Source organism: Mirounga leonina, unplaced genomic scaffold, assembly GCF_011800145.1.
Source record: "Mirounga leonina isolate KUSES-001 unplaced genomic scaffold, KU_Mleo_1.0 Mir_53, whole genome shotgun sequence".
In the NCBI taxonomy this organism is placed as follows: Eukaryota; Metazoa; Chordata; class Mammalia; order Carnivora; family Phocidae; genus Mirounga; species Mirounga leonina.
The window spans coordinates 16,726,747-16,738,810 of NW_023270807.1; the positions used below are offsets into that span (position 1 = coordinate 16,726,747).

Genomic DNA, 12,064 nt, shown 5'->3' on the forward strand with positions numbered 1-12,064 from the left:
TATTTTCATGGATTCTGAGTTGTTTTTCCCTGGCCTCCTCTTTTCCCTTTTTATCTATTATACTATCTTCCAGATCGCTTTTTCTCTCTTCTGTCTCAGTTACCCTAGCTGTTAGATTATCTAGATTGGATTGGATCTCATTGATAGCATTTTTAAGTTCTGCCAATTCACCTTTTATTCCTGCCCTTAGAGACTCTATGTTGCCATTAATTGATTTCTCCATTCTAGCCATTGTCTTCACAATTGCTAGCCTGAATTCCATCTCTGACATCTTGGTTATGTCTGCATCCATTTGTAAATCTGCAGCATAAGTCATAATCTCTGAGTCTTTCCTGTTTTGGGGGTTCCTCCTCCTAGTCATTCTATTGGTGGGTGTTTGAGGGAATGTATAGAGTCCAAATTATTGACCAGAACCCAAGCAAGATGCACCTGTTTTCTTGGGACCTTAGGGTTGCTGGCCTCTTGTTTTCCCAGCCTGTCTTCTGTAGGAAGGGCCTGCCACGCTGTTACTCAGGCAACCCTGTTTGGGTGGAGTTGCCCTGCGCCCCTGTGGCGGGGGATGGGCTCAGTGGGAATCAGTCTTTGGGGCTTTTGTTCTCTGGCGCCTTTCCCTGGCGGCTTTCCACGTCTCTTCTGCGAGTCAGAGCAGAAGAGACCGTTTCCAACCGTCTGCCTCAAAGCAGAGAGACCGCAGTCTGTTCTTCAGTGAGCTCTCCAGGCCACACTGTCTCCGTTTCTGTCCCTGCTGCTATAAACAGCACCGGCCTGGGTTGTGCGCCCCTCCGCAGCGCTCCCAGTCCTGCCTCCAGGTTGGGGCACATCTCTGCCCTTTGTGCTTCTAAAACCGCCAGCCGCTCCCAGTACGCGCGTGTGCGCGCGCGCGACTCCGCCAATTGGGGTTTCCACCCCTGGGGGTTGCAGTTCACCGGCGCGACCCCTGCGCACCATTTTCCATCTCGGAGGCTGCAGTTCGCATGCGTGCGACTGTCACTCTGGTTTCTGTCCAGGGGCTGCAGTTCCATGCGTGCGACCCCGCCGGTCTGGTTTTCCACCGCGGGGGCTGCCCTAAAGTTCTTTCCCGATGCTACCGGTCTGCGAGTCTGTGCCCCGTCCGCAGCGCGAGGCTGTCACTCACCGGCGGTGGGCTATTTTCTACTGATCTTCAGTCTACTAGTTTGTAGCTCAATAGTATCTAATTATGTTCAGCTTTTTGTATTCCAAAAGAAAGCTAGAAAATGCCATCCATTGTTGTCAGACACACCTGAGTGACCTAGTCTTCAGTAGGAAATACTAATGAGGCTGCCATTTCCTTTTCAATACATTTTATTATTTATTTGTTATTCCTCACTTTTTTGTTTGTTTGTTAAATTGGCTCCACACCCAATGTGGGGCTTGAATTCACAACCCCAAGATCAAGAGTCACATGCTCTACTGACTGAGCCAGCGAGGTGCCCCACCTTTTCAATACGTTTTAAACCAGTGTTTCCTTATTAGTATTTGGAAAGGATGTGCTGGATCCTAAGCCCAGCTCTTTAGATAGGAAGAGTTCAGCGGAAGAATCCATAGGCATTTGCTTTAGGCTATGTTTTAGAAAATAGCTTTAATGTTTTAATTTAAATTAGTTTAGACAAATCAATTAAAAGTAATGATAAAGCATTTCTGAAGGACAGCTCGAACAATATGGAAACAGCTTTGTAACAATTCTCTAGCATACAACAAAGCTACTGAAGTATAAACCATATTTACTTGGATTAAGGAAAGTAAAATAGCTCTTGTTTCTTAGGTAGTTGTCTTTTCAGAATCCTCTATTAATTTATATTCCAAGTAAGGACTGAAGCTTTGGAGATTTTCTCTTTTTTTTTTTTAATAAAAGATTTTATTTATTTATTTGACAGAGAGAAAGCACGTGGGCAAAGGCAGGGGAAGCAGCAGGCAGAGGGAGAGGGAGAAGCAGTCCCCCCCATGGAGCAGGGAGTCTGATGCGGGGCTCCATGTGGGGCTCAATGCTGGGCTTAATCCCAGGACCCCAGGATCGTGACCTAAGTTGAAGGCAGACATTTAACCGACTGAGCCACCCAGCCACCCCTGGAGATTTTCAAGATGAACTTATAAGGCCTTAGCCACAAGTAAAAAATGTACTTAATGAGAGATCACAAGGTATGAAGAGAAGTTTGTGAAATTTCTATTATACAGAAGTTTCCTGATAGATTCTTATCTTTCATGGCAAGTAGTTTATAAGCATAAACACTGAGTTAAACCTGGATTGTTCCTAATGTCTTATTAGCAAAATCACACAGGGAAAAAGAAGAGAGGATTATAATTTATTCTCTTTCAAATAGCAATTTCTTCTTTTCCATCTTCTATTTTTACCTCTGTCATTTCTGTCTCCATTTATTCATTTTTAGCCCTACTGATAGAGAATACAGTTTGAACTGTTGCAATACATTTCCCTTAAAAAGTTGAAATCTATATCTTACTCAGGTCAAGCCCATTGGTCAAGAAGAGATCAGAATGTCACCTTATATTTTATTTTATTTTTATTTTATTCATTCATTCCTTCCTTCCTTCCTTCATTCATTTATGTATTTATCTTAAGTAAGCTCCCTGCCCAATGTGGAGCCCAACTTGTGGCTTGAACTCACAACCCTGAGATCATGATCTGAGCTGAGGTCAAGAGTCTGATGCTCAACAGGCTGAGCCACCCAGGTACCCCCAGAATGCCACCTTATAAAAAGACAAAAAACAGTGTAAGTCCATAGGTCCATGTGCACACACAAACATACTCTCTCCCTAAAAATTGTGGTTCTGCTCTAAGCTATCCCTCCAATTGCTGAAATGTGAACATATCCTAACACTCAGGGAGAAAGTCAAAAGTAGAATTTCACCTTTTGGATCCAGCATAGTTACTGTCTTCCTGAGCTCAGCCAATTTGAAAAGATGGTTTATGTTGCACAAAGATGCTCTTGAGAGTGTTAATTGGGGGATCTGGCAGAATAGGAGTTTATAAAACCATGAATAAAATTAAGGCCATGACTATTAAATAGAAGTTGCATTTTCTCTGACATCGGGTGCCATAAACTACAGCAGTCTGGATTTTCTCAGTGGGTAATTGTGTTGCTCCCGGTAAGTTGTCAGAACCTTCCTGCTCCTCAGTGTGAAATTAGTAATAGGAAAATGAAATCAATGAGCTGGAATCTAGTTAGAGAGAGAGAATAGTTTAAGGTGAATATAACTTGTAAGCCTGACTAGCTGTGATCCAAATCTCAAATTTTGACCGTTGCTTTTTTTTTTTTTTAAACTTAGATTTACTGATTTGGTGAGCCTTTCCCTAAGAATTGCTCTTGGGTCAGATCTCTCTGTCAGCATACTGCAAATGGATAGGTTTTCCTTAATCTCCCCTAAATTTCACACCTTTGGTTTTGCCCACCACCAATGCTTTTTTACCACCAAAAAATTTTTTTTAAATTTTGGTTCCATTATCCAATGTAGGAATTTTCCCCTCTATTTTAATGCCAGCACTTAAATCTAAGATGCCTTCAATCACATTGTCAATTAACATGGCAAGCAGAGTGGGATGCATGGGAGAGTCTTACAGCACTCCACTGGAAACACGCTTCAAGGTTGACAAATGTCCAAGGTCTACACTTTGGGCATCATTGCCCAACCAGCTGTGAGTTTCCCTAAGTCGGCTCCCATCTAGTTCACTTGTCCTCTCAACTTATCACATGGTATTTGGGGAAATTTTGGTCAGATGCATTGCTTAAATCCTATAGTAAAATGCATTATTAGTCCTTTAATAACACTTTGTTAAAAAAAAATACAGTTACTGGGGTGTTTGGCTGGCTCAGTCAGTGGAACATGCAGCTATTGATCTCAGGGTTGTAAGGTGAAGCCCTACATGGGGTGTAGAGATTACTTAAAAATAAAAAAATATATATTTTAAAAAATACAGTTACTTTATTGGGCTCCTTACTAAACACCTCTGTGGTCACTTCCCTTTTTAAAATATTAACACTTCAGAATTGTAAGGACCCATTATATGAACAAATGGTAATAAATCCATTCAATGGAATACTTAACCAGCAATAAAAAATAATCTACTGATAAACACCACAACATGGATGAATCTCAAAATTATTATGCCAAGTTATAACAGTCTATAGACTTTATTATTCAGTTTATAGGACAATTGGGAAAAAGTAATAACTACAGGGATAGAAATTAGGGTGCTGATTTCCAGGAGCCTGGGGAGGAGGGGTTGATGGACAAGGAACATGAGAAAATGTTTTGGGTAATCATAGTGGTTTGAACTGCATGGGTTTGTCAAAATTCAACAGTCTGTATTCCTAAAAAGGATAAATCTTACCTTATGTAAACTTACATTCCATGTACCTGATGTTAAAAATGTCCTGTTATAGGAGTACCTGGGTGGCACAGTCGGTTAAGCATTCCCCTCTTGGTTTCTGCTCAGGGTCGTAATCTCAAGGTCCTGAGATCGAGCCCTGCTCTGAGTTCAGCTTAGCGCAGAGTCTGCTGGAGATTCTCTCTCTCTCTCCCTCTCCCTCCGCCTCTGTCCTTCCCTACTCTTTCTCTTTCTAAAATAAATAAATCTTTTCTTTTTTAAATGTCCCATTGCAAGGAACTTGTTAAGGGATTAATTAAATGTAATTTAATAAGGTAGAGTTCCTAAAATCTGTCTCTTTCCATCCAACAACCCCCCCGCCCTGCATTGATTATTAAGGCAGTTACTCTGCTCTATTTCACAACTTCTCTCTATCTTCCAAGATTTTTCAAAGATTACCTAACAACTCCGGTGTCTCAAAAACACATGCCTGTTTTCTTTGTCCTGAATTAGGAGTTTCCTATACTTAAAAAAAAAAGTCTCAACTGCATTCATTATATCACTGACAGTTTTAAACATTAAACTGTTTGAAAAGAAAGCAAAGTATCTTAATTACCATTTAGTCTTTCCTCTGCTGAGATCGCACCATCGTCCCTCCCCTCCCCTCCCTTCTCTGCCACGTTCCTCTTTCCCATTCTTGGAACCTAACTTTACACTGAATCCTACCAGCCTGGGCTTCAGAGACTTCCAAATGAAGCCAGGGAAACTTCAGCCTTTTGGTAAGCCAATCATTCCAGACACTGAGGTACCCCGCCCCCTACCACCACTCTCCCCTGAGGCTCCTGCCTCGGTAACCGAGTGCTGGCAACTGACAGTGTCAGGAAGAGTATAGGCTGATGATAGTACTGACCCATCTCAGCCCTGTTTGTTTTTGTAGTTGCTGTTCCTTTGTGGTTTGTTTTATTTTAACAACTCTTGTGTATTTTTAAGATGGGACTATAACTTTAGATTACCAATTTATAGTAAGAGCTCAAACCGCAAACTTTTAGAGACACATACAGCATCTTATTTGCCACTCTATTAAGATCTAGCATACTTTGGTTATCACTGGGCTGTGAGGCCAAGCATATGGCTTCCAGTCCTCCTCCTTTTGGTGACCGAGATCTTACCCTCCCCTGTCTTTGTCTTCCCATTGTCTTTCCAGGCTCTAGTTTTACAATTTGGTGGTGGTAGGGGGTGGAGGTGGGGGGGAATGTTACTCCTTTCTCCTAAAAAGTCTATTTAAGTTCTCTTATCATTTTGGCAAGTTTCTATCCTTTGGCAGGAGCAAATCTTTTTCAGTGTCTTAAGGGACCAGGAAATGAACACGTTTTTTTCAATGTCATCCAAGGAGACTTGATGGGTCAGTGGACTTTAGATCAGCTGAGAAGAAAAGGGAGGACAAACGAAGGTGCCCAAATAGGAATGACCATCACAGGTTTGGGGATAGAGAAGAGAGGAGCCTGAGATAAGCTTTTCAAAAATAAAGAAATAGAACACATGACTGTAAAGGGGGGAGGAAGGAGAACTGAGAAATGCAAATATGATAGGAAATCTGATAACAGCATTCATACTGGCTGCCAACTTCAGGAACGATTTTGAAAATGTGGCATGAAGAGGACACATTGAGCACAATGCTAGTAGTCTCTTTCACTTGTCTCATTCCTGAGGATACACTTTTAGATGAATTTGAATTTAGAAGAACTTCTAAATTTTGACTACCTACTTCAAACCGTTCATGGCTACTATTTGACCCAGGTAATATTTGCCTGTGAAATCCCTCTCCTGTTAATCTGATGAAAATATATGCAAATGCCAAGTATAATGTCAATGTTAAGTCTGTGGCTGAAAAATAATATTTTCTAAAGGCAAAAATTGATCTCTGTTATCAAAGATTTTAGAGATTTGACTAACAGATGACCTCAGTTTATTTTCTGTCTAGGACTGAAAGTCAGCCTTATTATTTCTGTTTTTTCTTTTATTTTTCTATAGATTCTACATTATTCCTTTTCACCTTTTTGTATGTCGCTATGAATGAGATATACACCTATTTTTCTGGAGTGGTTGGGGCCAACAGAATAGCATGATATTTCTAGAAATTCCTTTTAATCATCCTGTGATTTCACACTTTTTTTCTGTGCTATTCTAATACAATATTAAATTACTTTAATTACTTAGATTAATAAACCTCACTGAAAACTGCTAGAACAGAAGCTATCTTTTGTACTTATTATCATCCTATGCAGTGTGCCATGTATGTTTTTTGATGTGCAGGTGATGTTAAATGAAGAAAACTAACAATTTACGTGTTGTTTCCCATGTTGAAAGATAACATTTCAAGCAGTTACTTTACTTTTTTTTTAAGTTTTGTTTATTTTTATTTAAGTGTAATTAACATATAATGTTATATTAAGTTTCAGGTATACAACATAAAGTTACTTTTCTCGTGTTAAAGATTCCACAATCAATTTTAGACTTCTCTGTTCAGCCCAGTGGTCTTCCAATATCCATAACCTTCTCTCCATGTCCTGGGTTTAAAAAAGAGCAGTAGCACCTGTGGATTGAAGGTTAGGGTTGGAAAGAACTTGCAGATGTCCTAGTCAGACCACTGTCATCTTACCAAGCTACATAACTTCTTCCAGATCACAAAGTGCCTGAAGTCAGAGCCGGTGTGAAGACTTGGCATGCCTGGTTCTCAGTGCAGGGCAGAGGTGACAGGGCATCCTGCTGATAGTGCATTGTATAGAAGTAAGCAAGGCCATCAGCCAAGAAAGGAGACCAGCTTAAGAATCTTTCATTATGGGGACACCTCTTCTCCACATGGAGAATTAAAGCATTTCTATAGGCCTACTCATTTTGTACTTGATTTTTCAAAACCCCGATCTTTAGAAGAGTAAGAAGAATTCTCACCTTCCGGGCCTACAAGTCTGCCTACAGAACAAAATTTGAGAAACTAAGCTAAAACCGCCAACAGAATGTGACTTTCCTAAAAATAAATAAATAAATAAATAAAACACACCCACATCCTGAGAACATAAGCACAGAGGCAATACAGAATATTAGATTTCTCAGACAAATTACTTACCTCTGCACATGAGTGTCTTCATCTGTAAAAATGGAAATAATACCTAATTTTTAGTGTTGTTTCCAGGATTATAGAAGGTGATGCAGAATGAAGCACATAGAACAGGGCCTGGCATATGTTCAAAATTCAAATATTGGCTTATTAACTTTAATATTTAACCTAGTGAAACTAAATTCTGCATACTCTGCCATAGATAAAGAGGGTGGTCCCCACCAAGAGAACATGGCACTATAGAGGAAAATAAAATTCATCCAGTGGGTACAAGGAGCTCGAAACAGGAATAAAGCATGAGCAAGAAGGGCAGTTTGTAACCAGAGCCAAGCATTTCGACATTGATGAATGGCTTCACTCAGTTGTCTTTGTGGATGCAGCCATGATTAATTCTTCCACCACACCTATCAATTCCATTTGTTGTCCAGATTCCCTGATAGATCTTAAAGCATATGGATTCCCTTCTAGGTATCTCATTGAGAAATGGAGCTGAGGTCAGTTTTCCGGCTCAGCAAAGCAAGATACTGTAGCAAAGATATGCAGATGCTTGAACTATGATGATGTTTTATACTTCAAATTTTGGCAAGCATAGTTGTCTAAGCACTAACCATTCTTATTTTCTAAATAATTGAAGACTGAAGACTTTCCTTTGTAATATATGTTGATTATGACCTAGGCACAGAGCAGGCTTTGTAAAATGTTCAGATGAAAGATGCTAGCAACCTGTGGAGTATAATGTGAGACATGCAGAAAATTTTACTCCTACCATGAATATCCCATAGCCAACAATATCTACCATTTACTGAACACTTACTATAGGTCTGGCATCATCCTGAGCCCTTTTTATGGACTAATATAAGCAATTCCATGTGATAGATCCTATTATTATCACCACTCAGGCATATCAGCAGGCTACCTTGGACCGTAAATCCTTCATTTGCATTGTTTTAAAATCTCCTTATTTTTGCTCCTAAAGATCACATACCTTACGAAGGGTAACAAGCTAGTTAACATATTATGGAGGATGATTAAAAACTGCAAATGTCATAACAATGATACTAGGACTTGTGAGCAGTTAATAGCTCTGTTTATTGAATGTATAACATATATACTATGTTGTATACATTATAACATATGCATAATATATGTCAAGCATATCTTTTTATATTATTACAGGGTATTAATTATGGGGAGCAACCTGGCAGAGTTTCACTTCAGAAACAATTGACCAAATGAACAAGCTGGGGGGTGGGGCGGTTCTGTTCACAAGAGTCAATCTACAATTACGTATTTGCTCAGCTAGAGATGGTATTTGTCATGACTGGAAGGTTTATCTGTGCTGAAGTTGCCAATGACACTCCCTACATTTTCTCATTATTTCTGATTATTAGTTAATTAGTTAGCCGTTAAAACCCAAACAGAGAGTGGCTTACATAAGATAGAATTTTATTTTTCTCTCACTGAGGACACTGAAGGTGAGTAGGTTTCTTCAGTCTTGTTCTATCCTCCCCCTCCACCAAGGTGATTATCTTCATCTGCAGAGCTGCTTAACTATTTTGAGAGAAAAATAAAGGGCACTCAATTTCCTTTTAAGCAGGTGGGAATCACATACAACACTTCCCCTCATGTTCTATTGTGGGAAGTTTGTCCCATGTCCAAATGTAACTGCAAGGAAAGCTTAAAAATGTAGTCTCCAGCTATGTGACCGTGTACCCAGATAAAACTTTGTTACTACGAAGAAGAGAAGAACGAAGTTGGAGGAACAGCTAGCCATCAAGCCTACTCAGTCAGCCTTTACTTCTTGTGCGATCTGTTCTCATACCAGCATATACGCCATTCTTAAAAATGAGATGATCCCCACATACAGAAAGTTGTAATTTTGGGGCTTTTTTAATGAGAGAGCGAATCAGAGCCAAATCATGTGTTAATTACTTAGGCTTACTGATCATTAGTGTATATCAAGTCTATCAATGACAAATCTTCTAAATGCATCCTGAGTTTCTTATGGTCAATAGCGATACGTTGACTTGTGTTCTATCTTTTCTAATGCTTGACACCACTTAGGAACACAATAAAGGCCTGTTTCATTGAATGTTCTGGATCAAATGCTTGTTCTGTATCATACTGTAAGTTGTTCATCTCTTTTTCCCTACCACTTCTCGTTTCCAGTTTGATCACTCATGGCTTTGGGACTCCAGCAATATGTGCAGCCCTAAGCACTTTCCAAACAGTCCTCAGTGAAATGCTGAACTACTTGGAAAAGCACACTACCCACAAAAATGGCGGAGCGGCAGATTCTGGCCAAGGACATGCCAACTCGGAGAAAGCCCCCCTGCGGAAAACTTCAGAGGCTGCCGTGAAAGAGGGCAAAACAGAAAAGACAGACTAGCTACATCAAACAGAATCTATTTCTAGAGAGTCTTGCTGCTGATATTTTTTCTAATATATATATCATTGAGGGTGATTAATCTTCAGTGGACTACATCTCTACCCTCCCCCAACCCTCCATAAAAAACAAGAATGGAAATGAAAAATGAAACAAAAAGGACAAAACTTCCCCCAAAAAAAGAAAAAAAAAGGAAAACAGCAGTGTAACCGTGTGATGAAATTGTCACTTTTTAGTTTTATGTTATGATAAACTCTTTTTGTGCACGTAACTTATTGTTCCGGATTCTATACATCACAGTTTTTAAGCACTTCTGGACTCTGGAGGGGCAGCACGTGCTTTTTCACGTCTAACTGATGCACTTTCTTATCCAACTATGTAGTTAGGGATTAGAAAGCATGACCAACTGGAATCTGCCACCAGTGCTTACCGCTCCAGTGTTTCTCCACTTAACCCCCTGGTAACAGAAGAGTGCCTCTTTCCATTCAATAGACCAGTCTGGCAATCGATCCATCAATAAATGCTTTGGGAACTGAAAAGGGCAGTCATGAATCTTTATCCTATGAATTGACAGAAATCCCAAAATTTTGGTCACCCCTAGCCCACTTAACTACCAGTGCCTTGGTGGTGTTTAAAAATTCCAGAGAACTCTGCCCTCTTTATGTATGAGCATTCCCACCCCACCCTAGGACCTTCCCCAACCCATAACTAGGAAGAGACAGCATAATATGGAAGAGCTAAGAGATGCACTCTCCTATTTATTTTCTTCACGTCCCCAACCTAACAGTTCAAGGAAATAGACTTGCACTTAGTGGCTTGGGGCAGGATGGACACAAGAAAGGGTAGCTTTCCCACTCTCGGGCTCCCGAAGGAAAGCAGTGCTCTTGTTCTGCCTGGAAAAGCATGGGAATAGGAACAGTGATGTTTCCAGGAACCCTTGCCCCTCAGAGACAGGAGGGGAGCCCAGGGGACTCGTGGAGGCTCCTTGAAGCGCTAGTGGCCAATGATTGTGTGGTTACAATAAGAGCCGTTCTTTTTCTACCTTTATGCTTCTTCAACATGCCTCATGGCTGTGTTCTAAACCTTTAGATGCACAGAAGCATTGGGGTCTGTGTTCAATAAAGAAAACAAAACCAGGATGATCAGAGAAGACTTTTGCTTTTAAGATCCTTCCTTCTTTTATAGCTTGTTCTTATACCTTCCTTGTCCTTTAGTTAAGACACTGAAAACAAGAGGTTCCTGGCTGCAAAAGCCCGGGGCTGATTGAATGAAAGTTTGGTCCCTTTAAACCTGAATGTGTCAAGAAACCTGATTGGTACCACATTGTACTGACCTTTCTATTGTTAACAATTTACAGACTTCTAGGCAAATAAAGGTGTAGGTCATCGTCTATGAAAAAAATTATTTTAATAATATCTGGACTCCTAATACAAGTTTAGCATGAAAATACTGTCCTCTTACTAACGCATTTCAATAACTTTCAAAAAGTCTCTGCCATATTATAATCCCATGGAAAATATTAGTATTAGTTTTAATTGAGAGGAAACTGCTCGAGATTTTTCATGGAGAGAGCACACAAAATATTTGTACCTAACAATAATTCTTAAAATTATTTGATCTTTATCTTCAATCTTGTACAGAAAAGAACCAGAATCAATGAAACACTAAATTTTCTAAACTAAATTCAATTACGAGAAGACACTACTAAGGAATTCTATGATAAAGGGGTTTTATAGTTATACCATAGGAGAGCTTAAAATAAATGTAAAAGTAATGAATTGTGATTTCATGTGTTTATCTAGTTCCATTTTTTAAATTTTACCATTATTCATGGATTAAAAAGTTTTGAAATAAAATAGAATAAAGCAGGGATTCTGCTGCAGTTCCAAATTTCATCACAAAGTAAATGATTCCATTTTACATGAAATTTCCCATGTTGTAAAATATACACATGAAACAAAAATGATGAATATTTCAGTTTAATAAATAGTAGGAAGGCTCTATACAGATAATATGGGCTACTAATATTTCCTTAATGAAATTTCCACATTGGCTTTCTTTTATTCCTTTTATTATTAACAATTACATATGTATTTAATATGGCATTTTGATATGCATATCTGCTAGATATTTAATGTAGTTATATACCATGTCAAATGTTCACCAATAATCAGATGAAAAATTAGATCTGGCTTATAGTACCACTTTCTCCACCCATAGT

The 12,064-nt window shown here is 39.4% G+C and overlaps 1 protein-coding gene across 1 annotated transcript in view; it reads left to right on the forward strand.

Moving 5' to 3' along the window:
* TFAP2D (transcription factor AP-2 delta) overlaps window positions 1-9,846 on the forward strand; it is a 61,161-nt gene extending 51,315 nt beyond the window's left edge. Inside the window, exon 8 of the mRNA XM_034990830.1 lies at window positions 9,627-9,846. Coding sequence (XP_034846721.1) covers window positions 9,627-9,846 — 220 coding nt within the window. The remainder of the gene's footprint in view (window positions 1-9,626) is intronic.
* The last annotated feature ends 2,218 nt before the right edge of the window (window positions 9,847-12,064 follow it).